Source organism: Trichechus manatus, unplaced genomic scaffold (assembly GCF_000243295.1).
Source record: "Trichechus manatus latirostris isolate Lorelei unplaced genomic scaffold, TriManLat1.0 scaffold00071, whole genome shotgun sequence".
NCBI classification, from domain to species: domain Eukaryota; kingdom Metazoa; phylum Chordata; class Mammalia; order Sirenia; family Trichechidae; genus Trichechus; species Trichechus manatus.
The window spans coordinates 4,250,677-4,266,314 of NW_004444007.1; the positions used below are offsets into that span (position 1 = coordinate 4,250,677).

The window sequence follows — 15,638 nt, forward strand, 5'->3', positions numbered from 1 at the left end:
GTCTGTGATATGGACAGGCTGATATTTAATGAAGTGTTCTTATTGAGAATTTACATGTATTGCTGGAGTACTCTATGTGCTGTATCCATGCATTTAAAAGAACACCACCATGAGTGTTCATTAACTGTGCTACAATGATTATCATAATAATAACCTCCTACCTTTGGTGTTCATTCATTCATGTGTTGAGAGTGTAGGCCCTCATTCTCAAATAAAATGTATGCTTTATTTCTATATAAAACATACAGAAACATTCCAGTTTCCGGGTCGTGCTAACTGTGATCTAACGCTCATTTCCCAAAAGGAGCCTTGCCCCTCAGTGAGGAACTTAGATCAGATTGCAAGACAGGTTTTAAAACTTTCCTTGATAATTAATTACTAATGACTAAGAGCGTTTCCCTAAACAAGAACTAATTACCTTATCTGAAAGTGTTAGGTGTGCCAACCACATGGGGCCAAGTTACAGAAGGAAAACAACTACTATTCTATTTGGGTAATTGATATAGTGCTTTTGTTGAATCATGACATAAAACACTATATAATGAGATAAGAATAAAAGGAACTCACCCTTGGGTAGGAAGGAACCCAATACCTGCTTTGCTCTTTAATCTCTCTCCCCACCAAGCTCAAATGTATTTAATCCAAAGTTTAAAATATTATTTCTAGACCTACTAATACCAGAATCTCCAGACATTGAACCTAGGAATTGAACCTAAACCTCCCCAAGTTTGGCAGACGCTACTTATATTACCTACCCAACAGGCATGTATTCAGGTACGCCAGTGGGTCCCTTCCGCAGCCCTAGGGATGAATCATGATTGGTATAAATCAATCTAACTCCATTTCTCTTTGCCTTTTGTTGGTACAGGGGTGAGCATGATTAATTTCTTGCCAATGGAATGGGACTGTAGACAGGGACTGTGTTTCTTGGAATTGTAGCACATGAAGAAGAAGTCAAGATTAGCAAAGAGAAAAATGATATCACTGAGCTACTGAACAAACCCTGGAACCACTTACCTCCAGACGTTTTGTAAAAGTAAACTTGTATTTTTTAAGGCACTTTTGGCCAAATATCCTGCTAAAATCTATAGCCGTTGAGTCGATTCTGACTCACAGCAACCCTACAGGACAGAGTATTGCTGCCCCATAGGGTTTTCAAGGCTGCATTTTTACAGAAGCAGATTGCCACAACTTTCTCCTGTGACGGAGCTGGTGGGTTTGATCCAATGGCAGTTTGGTTAGCAGCTGAACACTTAACCACTGCATCACCAAACCAAAAAAAAAAACCAAACCCGTTGCCACTGAGTCACTTCCAAGTCATAGCAACCCTACAGAACAGAGTAGAACTGCCCCCCATAGGGTTTCCAAGGAGTGGCTGGTGGATTTGAACTGCTGGCCTTTTGGTTAGCAGCCTTAATGCTTAACCACTGTGCCACCAGGGCTCCTCAAATATCCCGTTACTTGCAGCCAAAAGCATCCTGACCAACATAACATGAGATTTTGATATGGAGTCAGCTCTGAGAAGCTGTGGTGAGGAGCAACGATGAGGAATCTTTGGCTTAAACATGTCTTCCTAGTTTCTTGTTTTTCTTTCTTTTTAATCTTTTATTGTGTTTAAGGTAAAAGTTTACACAGCAAACTTGGGTCCCATTTGACAATGTCTACACAAATTATTCAGTGACATTGGTTACATTTTCCACAATGTGTCACCATTTTCATTCATTCCATTCTGGTTGTACCATTTCCAGTACTCTAGTTTCCCTGCCCCCTTAACTTCTCATCTGTGCTTCAATTTTTGACCATTTGGTTTTATATATATATATATTTTTTAAGGAGCTCATTACTCACAGGTGATATTCTTTATTTTATGCGTCATTCAGTTATTTAGCTAAAAGGTAACCTCCCAAGATAATTTCAGTTTAATGTTTAAAGAGTATCTTGGGGTGAAAATCTCAGGGAGTCCTCTAGTCTCAACCAGTCCAGTAGTCTGCATTTTTTTAAAGAATTTGAGTTCTGTTCCACATTTTTATCCCATTCTGTCAGGATCTATCTACTATGGCCCTGATCAGAACAGTTGGTAGTGGTAGCCAGGCACCACCTAATTCTTCTGGTCAGGGTAGATGAGGCCGTGGTTTGTGTACACTGTTAGTCCTGTAGACTACTTTCTTTTCTGAGTTTTTGGTTTCCTTCTTTGTCTTCTGTGCTGGATGAGACCAACAGTTGTATCTTAGATGGCCATTCACAAGCTACTCACCACACTGGGATGTAGAACATAAACTTTAGGGAACTATATTATGCCAATTAACTGAGTTGTCCCATAAGACTATGGTCCTAAGCCTTCAAATCCAGAAAACCAATTTTGCGAGGTGTTTGGTTATGTCTAAGAAGTATCCTTCACTGTTTACTCTATGTGGTTTATTATATATATAAAAATATACATGGATGCACACACATACCCCTATAGATACATCTATCTGTGTACACATAGTACTCATATATTCATACCCTTGCATGTACATGCTATACACATAGTTGTGTAACCATACACATATTTTTTGGTTGTTGTTGATGTTGCTGCAAAATTATATTTGTCATATCCTTTACCAAAAATGTCTTTTTCTGTGTGCGCTTCTTAGTAACATCATTTACCTTGGCCAAGCTGTGTGCAATTCACCCACAATCAATGCTGCCTTTCCCATCATCAAAAATAATAAGTGTCTACTATCTTGAGAGTGCTTCCCCTTCTCCTCCCCACCAATCCCTGGTAACCACCAACGATCACTGGTCTCTGTATATATATCTATTCCTGTCTTCTTATAAAAGTGCGATCATAAGATATTTGTCCTTTTGTGATGGACGTATTTCTCTCAGCATAATGTCCTCCAGATTCACCCACATTATAAGATGCTTCAAGGACTCATCATTACTCTTAATGGCTGTGTGGTATTCCATTGTATGTATGTACCACATTTTGTTTATCCCTTCATCCGCTGTTGGGCACTTAGATTGTTTCCATTTTTTTTGCTATTGTGTATAATGCTACAATGAACATAGGTGTGCATATGTCTGTCTGTGCAGGATCATGAGGTATTTCTGTTTCTAGCTTTTTGAGGAAGCGTCATACCATTTTCCATAGTGACTGTACCAGTTTTCAATCTCACCAGCAGTGGATAAGGGTTTCAATCTCCCCATATCCGTGCCAGCATTTATTTTTTTGTTTGTTTTTTAATCAGTGCCATTTTTGCAGAGCTGAGATGGTATCTCATTGTAGTTTTGATTTGCATCTCTCTAACGGCTAATGATTGTGAGCATCTTGTCATGTGTTTGTCGGCTGCTTGAATATCCTCTTTGGTGAAGTGTCTATTCATGTCCTTTGCTCATTTCTTGATTGGATTGTTTGTCTTTTTGTTGTTGAGTTGTTGAAGTTTTCTATACATTTTAGAGATTAGATCCTTGTCATATATGTCGTTCCTGAAGACTTTTTCTCAGTCTGTAGGTTGTCTTTTTACTCTTTTGTTAAAGTCTTTCGATGAGTGTAAGTATTTAATTTTTAGAAGGTGCTAGTTATCTAATTTGTCTTCTGTCGTTTCTGCATTTATAGCTGTGTCTGATAATATAGATAATCTAATTTTTTAAAAAATTAGGTCCCATAGTTTTGTCCCTATGTTATCTTCCAGGAACTTTATAGTTTTAGCTTTAACATTTAGGTCTTTGATCCATTTTCAGTTAGTTTTTGAGTACCTCCATAGCTTCTTGACACAGTCCAAAATCTTCAGAGGATTTAAAGGTCAGAACACTGCCTTTGTACTGCTATTTCTCAAAAATGTGCAGGAAATGACATTTTAGTAGCTAAAAATCAGTGGCAATTTTTTCACCACCATTATTTTAGGCAACAGAGAAGATAAAAATATTGTAAGATTATATATTGCTCTTCTCCATCCCTGAAATTCAATAGTCCATATTTTAATATTGAGTTAAAAAAAAATTGGGTTTATAAGCATTTCATTGTTGTCTAAATTTCTAGTCATGCAACAAACAAAAGAACAACAATGAAGCCACTGCCACTCCTGCCTGGGTCTTCATTTCTGGCTTTGCCTACTTTGTAAAATTCTTCTAGTCATTCAAAATGTAGCTCAAATGTCACCTTCTCAATTAGTATTCCCCAGCTCCATGTAGGCTAACTCTTTTCCTCTTTTATCTCTCTCAAGATTCATTCATTCATTCAACAAATACCTGTTAAGCTCTTGCTATACTCTAGCCCTTGTGTTAGGGATTTAGAAGGGAATCTAACATAGTTCCCATCCTCAGAACTTGCAGAACTGTTGGCGGAATGACAGATAATTCCTTAAGCAATCACAATGAATCGTGCTAAGTGTTTCAGTTTTAGGTATGTGAGACAGCAATCCCATTCCTCCATAACCAGTGGCATACAACAGGCATTTACTGAGTTTCTGTGGTGTTCCAAGAGATGAGTAAGATGCAGTCCCTGTTCTTCAAGTGGGGACAAAGTCTGCTATCGGTTCACCAAAACCAGTGCCTGGGCACACAGATAGTCAACATTTTCCAGTCTCCCTTGTAGGTCAGTGTGACATGTAACTGAGTTCTGGCCAATGGAATGTGGGCATAAATAATGTAAGCTACTTCCAGTCCTGGTCCAAAAGAAACCTCTCATGCAATGCTCCATATACCCTTTCTTTCCCTGTTCACTGCCTAGAAACTAAGGACTCCAAGGTCTTAGGGGATGGCAAAGTCATAACATAAAACAAGTCTAGGTACCTGAATCACTGAGGGGAAGGCCACAAGCTGAACACCCGAGTAGACTTTATATAAGTGAGAAATAAGCTTCTACTGTGTTAAGTTACTGAGATTTTTAGAATCCATCTGTTATAGCAGCTGGTGTTATCTTAAGGTAATTTAATTATAATATGATAAATGTAGGAATAGTTAAACATGTGGAAGGAAGCATTGCACTGTCTGGCTGGGGTCAAGTGATGTTTGAATCAAGCCGTAGATGACTTAGTCTAAAGACCATTCCAGGTAAACACACCCACCGCACGAGCAAAGCACAAGGTGTGAAAAAGGAAAATGCATGTAAGGAATTCTATGCAGTTCTATATTAACCAGAACAAATGTGGAGCAGCTGGAGAAAAATGGACATAAAAGCCATGAGTGTGAACCCTTGCCCTGTTGCTTCCTAGTTGGGGCATCTCGGGCAAGTTATGTACCTAGTCTGGACACGTTTCCTCTTCTTTAAAATAGTGATAATGCCTCTGTCACAAAGTACCTCTTGGGGTCCTAACACAGTCCCCCACTCTTTCATCTTCCTTTTGTAAGAAGCCATGTGTGTGTTGCACTGAAGAGGACAGATGAGGGCAACAAGCTTTATAGTCCTTCTTGTAAAGCACAGAGAAATAAATAATAGATTTTTAAAAAGAAGTTGACAAGATATATTTAATAACTTTATAGGGCCATTGAAACTCTCTAGAACTTATCATAATTGCACCTTCCTTAACATGTATGACATGTCACTATAAGATACCTTACTTTATGGTCACATTCTTTATATGTGTGTGTTTACAGAAGTACATACACAGGAAGCTCCATTTTCCCACATACTATGCTCCCAGGCTTTGTGTGAGAAAGAAGATGTAAATATTTTTTACCTCAGAGGGAAAATATCTTAAAAAGGAGTAGCTGTTGAGGCTGCTTATGTACAACCAAACACCTTGTGGGATTTCGTTCCTTGGTTTGGAGGTTTAGGGTAATGGTTTTATGGGACATCTCAGTTAACTGGCCTAATGATATGTTTAGTGTTTCTGTTCTACCTCCTAACTGTGTAGTGCCTAGGGTCTTAAAAACTTGCAAGCGGCCACTCAAGGCCCAATATTGGTCTCCATTCACCTGGAGCAACAGAGGAAGGAGAGTCAGGAATAGGAGGAGGATATGGAATGTGTGGTAATTGCTTCCAAGAACAACTGCCTCCTTTGCCATGAGACCAGAAGACCCGGATGGTACCCAGCTACCATTACTGAACATTTTGACCAAAGATTCCATAGAAGAACCCTGATCAAAAGGGGGGAACTGCAGAACAGAATTTCAAATTCTCACAGACTCTAGGCTTTCTGGAGCCATGGAGGGTAGATGAACCCCTGAAACTACAGCCCTGAGATAATCTTTAAACCTTAAACCAAAAACATCCCCTGAAGTCATCTTAAAACTGAATAACAGTTTAGCATAACTAGTGAAAAAGGTCTACCTTGAGCATTATGCTCTTTTAAGAACTATCTATATGGGATCAAATTGACAAGAGCAACTCAAAAGATTAGATAGGAAACTTAGGGGGCAGTGAGTTTATTTTAATGAGGGAGGAACAACTCACCAAAGGAGGGTGAGAATGGTTGTATAACTCAAAGAATATAATCAATGTCACTAAATTGTACACGAAGAAACTGAATTGTTTTGCTGTGTATATTCTCAACAACAACAACATAAAATTTAGGAAAAAAACAAAACAAAATGAACTAAAAAAAAAAAGTCAGTTGTATATAAACTATGAATGTTGTTAACTGCCATCCAACACATGCCGACTCCAGGCACAACAGGATGATCAGACCATTATGATTCACAGGGTTTTCAATGACTAGTTTTCTAAAGTAGATTTCTAGGCCTTTCTTCCTAGTCTGCCTTAGTCTGAAAGCTCTGTTGAAACCTGCTCAACATTATAGCAACATACAGGCCTCCACTGACAGATGGGTGGTAGCTGTGCATGCAGTACATTGGCTGGGAATCAAACCCATGTCTCCAACATGAAAGGCAAGAATTCTGCCACTGAACGACCACTGCCCCTCAAACTATGAATAGGACTAATAAATAGTAGGCTACGAGCCAGGTAGTCAACAACTATACTTCTTTAAAGATTGTAAGTGAAGAAACGTTTTATATTATACTTGTAGAGTTAAAGGCATCAGAGATAATCTAGTCTATGAGTATCACACTCAAATGCTGTCAGAGGCCAGGCAGGTAATACAGACATGTGAGTCTATGGCAACTGGGGAGGGTATAGCTCTATTGAACGTATCAAATAACCGCAGGCTTCTGGATCTAAGCTTACAGTTTCCTTGCCATGAGATGAAATTGAAGTTTAGAGAGATTAGGTTTAGGTGACTCTTAGAGGCTACATAGCAAGCATGTTAATCAAAGGCAATGCAGAAAACAGAAGCCACTCCAGGTATTTTAAGCAGAAAGGGATTTTATGCAGGGAATTAACTGTTCCCGAGATTGGTGAAAGAGCTAGAAGTGCAGGGTCTAGGCTGGGCCTCCAGGAATAACTCCTGGAACACTAGTAACTGAACCACTAAGGAGTGTACTATTATTGCCACAATCAAAGGCCACCACAGGGATACAGAGTTCAAGAACCACTGTAGCTGTGATCCAGAGGAGCTGGGATCTGAAGGATGCCTGGCCAGCGAACACAGAATGTGTTCACCACCTCCCTTAACAGCCATCCAGCTGGTGCTCCAAGACTGCAATGCTAAGGCTGGCCATCACCACTGCTGTAAGGGCCTCCTAACAGCCACAATGCTGGAGACTGGACGCTGGCATCTCCTGCCTGCAAAAAACAGCCAAAACAGCAAGAAGATGGCCTCTACCTCAACCCTGTCTTCAAAATCTCAGGAAAGGCAGCTACCAGCCAGACTCTAATTTTGCATCCAGAACTCTAGCTGGAAGGGAGTCTGGGAAATGTTTGTCACTTTCCACTTTCTGCTGTAGAAGAAGGCACAACAGAAGCAGGTGGGAACAAATGTGAGGGCCAAATTTCACATCCAGCACAGCACTTAGGTGCAGGGCCCTGGACTTGGACCTAGGTCATCGACACATTTCCACTTATCCTTTAATGCCTTGTATAGAAGTTCAGGAATCCCTGAATGGTGCAAATGGTACTAACCGAAAGGTTGGCAGTTTGAACCTACCCAGATGTGCCACCAAAGACAGGCCTGGTGATCTGCTGCCAAAAGGTCACAGCCATGAAAACCTTATGGAATAGTTCTACTCTGTACATACTGGACTGCCACAAGTCAGGGTTGACTCTATGGCAACTGGTTTGGTGTTTTTTTCTTTTTCCATAGAAGTCCTAAAAAGATGGTAAAAATGTAGTCAACCGAGCCAAAATTCTGAAGACCTTAATATATGCTAGAAAAAGACATTGCGTGAATTATTCACTTTATATCATTAGTATAGCATGAATCACACAGTACCTTATCACTTGTTTAGGTATACTCTGAAGCATTGGATTTTGAGCTACTGAATGGTAGAAACTGTATTTAAGTCACATTTGTATCTCTTGTCCTCATAGGTGCTTGGCACGGAGAAGACACACAGGCATTTGCTGAACTGAAATGTTTCATTCTTGACTTTCCGAGAAAGCATAAACCAGAACGTCAAGAAAATACTGTGTAGCCCCAATAACTGTCAGGTTGAGGCTCCATTACAGAGAAGGGGTGGGGAGAAGGGGTTTTAGTCTTTCACTGAGAACAGAAGCTCACCTGGCTAAGGTATCCGCCCTGCTGAAAGCTGGTGTTGTCGATTTCTTGATGGGGGCTAAAGGAAAGGGCTGCTTCCTACTATTAATTTCTTAGGGCAACAAATCACAGCAGAGGTGAGGGTGAGAAAGGAGTAAGATAACTAGCTGATGCCAGGTAGGTAAAGAAGCTGTGGCCTGAAACTGCGCTTGGAGCAGGTGGTTATATTCTCCAGTCAGTAGGAGCTGATGGGTGTTCACCTAATGCACAAAAGCCACACTTCTCGCTGATTTGGAAACTCACAACAAACAAGGAAAACCCCTTCCGCAGAAACACTAACACAACAGCAAACACACGGGAAAGCCAGAAGCCTAGCAAGGGAAGTTGGGGGGCCGGGAGGAGGGGCACTTGCCCCCCTGGCGAAAGTTCAAGGTGGCGCCGGGTAAGTCGCGGAACGAATCTCCAGGCGCCCCAACTATGAAAGACGCCTGACTGTGGCAGCCAGATAAGAGGGCGGGAAGGCGTTTCTGCTGACTCCTCGCTGCTATTAATCTCTATTCATCTTGAAATTGAGGGGTGAGGTGGGGGTGGGGACGAAGGCTCAATTCAGAGATTGCCTCTAAGCTCTATGACCCTTGCGATGCCCCTGCTGAAAGCCACTGGGTGTACAGCCAGGAGCCAGGCCCACGAGGTTCCCGCTGCGGCTCAGGCTTTTATTTAGCCTTAACATTCTCCAGTGGCCACTCACCTCACGGCCTCCGGCGTTGGAGACCGGGCTCAGTCGATCGATTTAGAAATAGGCTAAAAGAGGTCTGCGGAGAAGCTGACGGAACCCGGTCCAGCCACGACGCGCTGGGTTGTCAGGTTGGCGCATCGTTCCAGGCGGAGCTGGAGGCTGCGATTATCGCAGATAACGAGGCCCGGGGCGCGGAGCCGGGCGTCGGCGGCGCCGCCTTCTCTGCACACTCGCGGCGCGGCCGCGGAGGGGTCCGGCAGGGCGGCGCCGGAGCTAACCCGGGAGCGAGCCCGGGCGCGTCTGGCGCCGACGCTGCCGCCCAGCGCGGCTCCGCGGGGGTTCAGAACCAGTGGCGCTGCGCAGAGTCGCGCGCGATGTCGGGGGGCGTTGCTTCCCCGCGTCCCGCCTTCCCCGGGGCAGTGGCGCCAGGCCCACCTCGCCGAACCGAACCACGGGGCCCACTTCCCCGGACTTGGAGCGGGCACCGGGCGCCGTTTTAGTTGTTCACTTTCGCTAGGTGGCTTCGCCGGCCCCGGTGGCAGGAGGAGCGCGCTCCCCCTGGAAGCTGCCAGGAAAGGCCGCCCAGCGAGCGCGGGCCCAGGCGCCAAGTTTGCCCCGTGATGAAGGAACCCTGGGCAAGGAAGCGCAGCGCTGGCTCGTCAGGAGCTGGGAAAGTGTTGGCTGGGCAGCCAGGTGCTTAGTTCATCGTTCTCTAAATCAGCCTCTAGGAGCCCTGATGGCGCAGTGGTTAAGCGCTGGCTGCTAAGGAGAGGTGGGCGGTTAGACGTACCAGTTGCTCTGCGGGAGAAAAGACCTGTGTATCTGCTCCTGTAAAAAGTACAGCCAAGAAATCACTATGGGGCAGTTCTACTCTATCACATGGGGTCACTATGAGTCTGAATTCACTCCATGGCACCTAACAACAAATCAACTTCTAAATCATGTATTTTTTACTCTGTGTTTTATATGAGTCTTCTGCAGAATGGTGGGAAAACAGGATTCTTTCTTCAGGTGACCAGTTAAAAGGCAGGATAAAAGACTTAGGAATTTCTTCCCCTTTCATACTTCTTTAACATGAATCCGTCTCGCTGTATTGTTTTTAACACTTCCGTCAGCAATTTGATTCTTTTTCATTCGTCACTTTCATTTCTTTGTCTTCCTTTCCTCTATATTCCAGCCACCACCGCCCCACCCCCCGGCCCAGCCTAGTGTGTGTGTGCATAGAAGCAAGTGACCCTTTGAGGTGATTTCTATTTCAGAAATAAAAAAATTTTCTTACCTGTTTTTCACTCCTTTAAGCAAGCTGCAATGCTTTATTTTAACCACCGATTTTCAGGTAAGAGGGACTATCAAGTAAATTTCTTCGTTAGGCAGAAACCACTCATTCCTCTCTCAGTTCCTCTCTTGTGGAGAATGGATGAGCCTAGGCTCCGTCCTACATGTCCTTCTCCACAGCATCTAAGAAATTATTTTCCTAAACAGAACTCTTCCTGTTCTAAAACTCGCAAAAATCCCTAGTGACATCCAGCTTCCTCTTACCACAGGAATGAAATATATTTTTCCTTTTCTTTCAGTCATACGATCTTTGTCCATAGATTACACAATTTGATCAACATGACTTTTGAGAAAATTGAATTTTTTGGCTGAATGTTACTTTGTTGTACAGTTTATCTGAGAGAACTATTTCTGAAAAAGCATTTGTTAATGTTTGAATCCAGTTTGTACAATGCATCTTGGGTTTGTTTAGAATTTGTTCATTCCTCTGCATATACATCTATACCTGCTCACAGCATAAAGTACTTCATGACATAAGCTTCAGGTTCTGTAAATTCACTTGATAAAAATTTATAGTATTTTGATTATGATACACCAAAAGAAATTCAAGTCATTTATCCCAGCTCCCTAATTTCACAAACCAGAAAACTAAAATCCCAGATAAGTTGGGTGACTCAGTCTACTTCACAAAACAAGCCATTCATGATCTTGTAGTGGAATAGTGGGTTCAGAACCCCAAAAGCAAATCTTAACAATTGATGGACTCTTCTGGAATTCCAGTAAAAATATCCTTTGTTATCAATTTTAAATCACTATCAATTGCATAAAATTCTTCTTCATACCTAAAATTTTATTGTTTCATTTTCCATTTCAAAATTTTCTTTGCTAATATAATTGATGTTCTAGAAGAAAAGACTAAGAATAACTGCTCATTTATCATTGATATGTGTATCTGACTACCTGATCTTTTGAGGTAGAAACAAACCAAAAACAAGCATAAAACTAAAACTAAAAACAAAAAAAATTTTTCTTAACAGTCTATTAAAGAATGATCATCCATGAATTTACTTATACTTTTTCTTGGAAATTGTATTTTAATTGTATAATTCCAAGATTAAGTTTCATATGTGTCCTTCCTGTTCTATGATTTACTGGTATTTACTTACCCAGAAACTAGTTCCAAATTTCATGTCCTCTTGTCTGTTATCCTGGGATTTGGTAAATTAATCTGTAAAATATCTCTCAAACTAAGAATATTGCCAGTTAGTTAGCTACATGTTTTTTAGACCCTTCAAATATCATTGACTATTTCATAAGGAATGTTTAATTAGACTAAGGATATACCCATTACTCCTTGCCATCAAGTCGATTCTGACTCATAGCGACCCTATAGGACAGAGTAGAACTGCCCCATAGGGTTTCCAAGGAGCACCTGGTGGATTTAAACTGCAGATCTTTTGATTAGTAGTTGTAGCTCTTAACTGCTACGCCACCAAGGTTTCCACACTAAGAATATAGTACTTCATTATAAGTGAAGGCGCCCAGCATTAAGTACACTTGATGATTACTTTTCTTTTATAAAACACATCAGCAATATATTTCCAAGTCTAAACTCCACTTACTTTAAGTCAAACTCTGCCTTTGGTATTCATTTATGATGGTGTAAATTTTTAAATTAGGATTCATATACGGACTACTACGGAACGTATAAAGTATTTGAATACTGGAAAACAGAAATAAAACAGAAATTAATATCTTTAAAAACAAAAGTCCTTTTCTTTTGAATTCACATTTTAATATTATATGCTTACAAGTTGAGATTTATTTTAAAAAGTATTCTCTTGCAGTGAGTTCAGTATCTTTTATTCATCTTCCTACAATGATTTCAGAAGTGATTAGCTAAATATATTTAAAGAATCAGACTCTGGTGAACAATGAAATCATTAAAAAGGGCTTGTTTTCATTAATATGCTATTAATAGAAAAGAGATAACCAGTGAGTCTTCTTCATATCCAGGCTCACTGTGGATAGGAAGGGCCTGCCTTCTTTCCCAGCAAGGCGATCCTGAAATCACAAGCTCCAGCCTCCATCAATGATGACAGGGTTACCTGTTACGTAGGCTGACTGCAGTGATAAACACAAACAGAAGGAACCATTAGACAGGTTTAACACAGGCTGTGTTTCTTACATGTTTCTATGACTGGGATAGCTAAACAACTTACTCTCCTGTTAACAGGCAACATCACTTAACAAATACAATCTAGGAGAATCTGAATTAAAGTTCTGGCGATTTAGAGCTGCTAAGTGTTCTTGTGATCTGGAGCTAGATGGCCTCTGGTGGTCTCAGCACATCTCACTTTCTAAGCAGGATCTGTTTGGCATTTGATCTCAGAATCAGAAAATTAAGAAGCGGCGACACACACCCATTCTCAAAATTAGGATAAAGTGTAGGCTAAAATAGCACATCTTCATTTTGAAACTCAGAACTGTTGAAAATTAGATGAGCTTTATGCCACTAATAAATTTTGAACTTACGCCAGTCATAAAGTGGTCATCTCAATTACCAAACAGAATTAAAAAAAAAATGTATTTTTAGTTGATCAATCTACATATGGAATTTTAAGAGCTGAAATGTACTAAATGTCTGTTTAAATTTTACACAAGCAATAATAATTATAATCTATAAAACTATGAAAAAATATTCTATATTAGTTCTAGACATTCAAACTGTACAAACTTAAATGATTGCAAAAAATAATTACTATTATTTTCCCAAGGAATTTTAAATTTTCCAAAGAATTAAAGCTTAAGTGATTTTTAAGCGGTAGAGGCTTAAAAATCTTTTAACTTAAACATGGATAATAACGACTCAGATTTGTGCCCTTAGTTTTAAATTTACCTAAAGCCAGAAACAATTGGGAAAGGCTGCAAGGAAAGGCATTATAACATGAGTTCAGAAATTTTGTAAAGTTTAATATATGAAAATTGATTATATAAAATAGAAAACCTAGGGGGTTATTAGTCACTTCACCAAAAAACAGTCCCCGACCCTGCCAATTCTTTCAAGTGGCAAGCTCTCTGTGATATATGTGGATTTGTCTGGGCCCCTCTTAAAGGTCAAAGGTCCTTTGTTGCACATCACAAGCTGAAGATTTCCAAATATTTGGTAACCTAAGTCCTGCATTAACAAAGGTAATTTACCTTATCAGAAGTAGCCCAAAATCAAATGAGTTCCAAAAAAAAAAAAAAAAATCAAATGAGCTGTTCTGAAGATACAGAGTCCAAGAAATCACAAAGGCCACCATGCTTGTTCCATCAATAGTTTGTCTAGCAATCTCCTCAACTATTAGCAATTGTTGTTAATGGTTTCGAGAAATGGTGACTGCTTTGTTACTAAATGAATTTCAATCCCATTATTTGTCACATTCACCAAACCACCTGGGATGCACCAAGTTACTGTACAGAGGAGCTAACTGATCAGTAGTGCACCTCCTCACTCCTACCTACTCCCCTTCTCTCTTCTCATACATTATAGTTCGCTAGTCATGCAGTATTCAGATGTAACATAAAACAAAGGAGAATGTTCTCATGCTCTATACCTTATAAATATAGTTCCTGCTTTCTCAGCTGTATGCTATTTAAAGATACACAATAGCTGCTAAGACAGAAACTGGTTACTAAAGAGATGCAAAATGGAAAGAGAATTAAGAGCTTCCATACGTGATGTCCAACAAGAATTAATAGATGAAAAGAGCCAGTGGGATTCTCCTGAACTCACCAGTAAAACTAAAAACACCATGTGCCAATTCTGTGCCCCCTGAATTCCTAATCTGGAGGTTCATTTGTTTGACCTGTATCTAATTAGGGTTTCCCCAGATATAATTTTTGAAAGCAACTGACTCTCGGAAAATCAACCAATTTAATCTTTTCAATCCTCCATTTCACTTGCTACAGGATTCAGTGACAAGTAAATCTGAATGGAAAGGGCCCTGGTGGTGCAAACGGTTAAGTGCTTGGCTATTAAACCAAAAGGTTGGTGTTTTTGAACCCACCCAGCGGCTCCACAGGAGAAAGACCTGGCAATCTGCTTCCATAAAGATTACAACCAAGAAAACCCCAGGGGCAGTTCTACTCTGTCACATGCGGTTGCTATGAGTCCAAATCAACTCAACAGCACCCAACAACAACAACAAATTTGAATGAGGAAGAGACAGTGCCTCAGATCAAAGTGGCCTTTCTCTGAGCAAATTAAATAAAAATTTATCCCTATCTTGTAAACACAGCATCAAAGCATAAATATAAACTCTCTAAAATGACATTATTTTAATGGGCTAATTCTGACCAAATGTGAACTCCCTGGGAAGAATAGTGCTTACTTCATCAGAAGCCAAATAAACGCAGAGCTGGGCTACTTCTTCCGCAGTTGCAAATCTTCCGGTCTTCTGCCTCTTCAGGAAATCGCTCAGTGCCTGTAACCAGAGACCATGCCAGACATCAGCAATGTGAGCTGAAGTATGCGCTCAGCTGCATCTCTTTCAGGCTGTCAAAGGCAAGTGGAATCTACAGAGGTACCACTGACTTGCTACTTTGATTAATCATGCATAATACACAAGAATATCGTTAATTACGGATCAACCAGGTTCACGGGGACTCTTTCACCCACGCTACTCAAATGATTTGTATTATACTGAAACACACAGACAATGTGACAGTATGGAGAGTTGATATTAAAGAAGAGGGTATCTTTTAACCAAAAGGTTTAAACACATTTAAAATAGCAGGTATACCTCTTCAGGATTTGGTCTGGCTTGTATTCTCTCTTGCAGAGATGGGGTATCAACTGTTCCTAAATTAAAGGGGAACATTCAGAGTGGTTATTAAGCTGAAAAAGAAATTGATGATTAAACTTTAAACTTCATTTCCATATAACATACGACTTAGAATGATGATTTCACCTCTCCATGTTCCACCCTTTACTGAATAGGCTTATAACTGTTTTAATAACATTTCTGTGACACTTATTTATTTATTTTTTAACCTTTTTTTTTTTTTTTTTGGTGAAAATACACATAGCCAAAGATACACCATTTCAAAAATTTCTACATACA

The 15,638-nt window shown here is 40.3% G+C and overlaps 2 protein-coding genes across 4 annotated transcripts in view; both read right to left on the reverse strand.

Annotated features, from left to right (window-relative positions):
- The window catches only part of LOC101360246 (sodium/hydrogen exchanger 9B2), a 63,894-nt gene extending 54,513 nt beyond the window's left edge, over positions 1 to 9,381 (reverse strand). Inside the window, exon 1 of the mRNA XM_004380197.2 lies at positions 9,268 to 9,381. The gene's annotated coding sequence lies outside the window, so the exon portion shown is untranslated. The remainder of the gene's footprint in view (positions 1 to 9,267) is intronic.
- Positions 9,382 to 12,012: 2,631 nt separating this feature from the next.
- Positions 12,013 to 15,638, reverse strand: part of BDH2 (3-hydroxybutyrate dehydrogenase 2) — a 38,417-nt gene continuing 34,791 nt past the window's right edge. For 2 of the 3 annotated variants that reach the window (XM_023734741.1, XM_023734743.1), the window contains 3 exons: positions 15,318 to 15,376; positions 14,907 to 14,999; positions 12,334 to 12,654 (listed from right to left, as the gene is read on the reverse strand). In XM_023734741.1, the coding sequence (XP_023590509.1) occupies positions 12,601 to 12,654; positions 14,907 to 14,999; positions 15,318 to 15,376 (206 nt within the window). In that variant the 3' untranslated portion in view covers positions 12,334 to 12,600. Of the gene's footprint in view, positions 12,655 to 14,906; positions 15,000 to 15,317; positions 15,377 to 15,638 lie in introns of all 3 variants that reach the window. The other variant, XM_023734742.1, reaches the window with a different exon arrangement.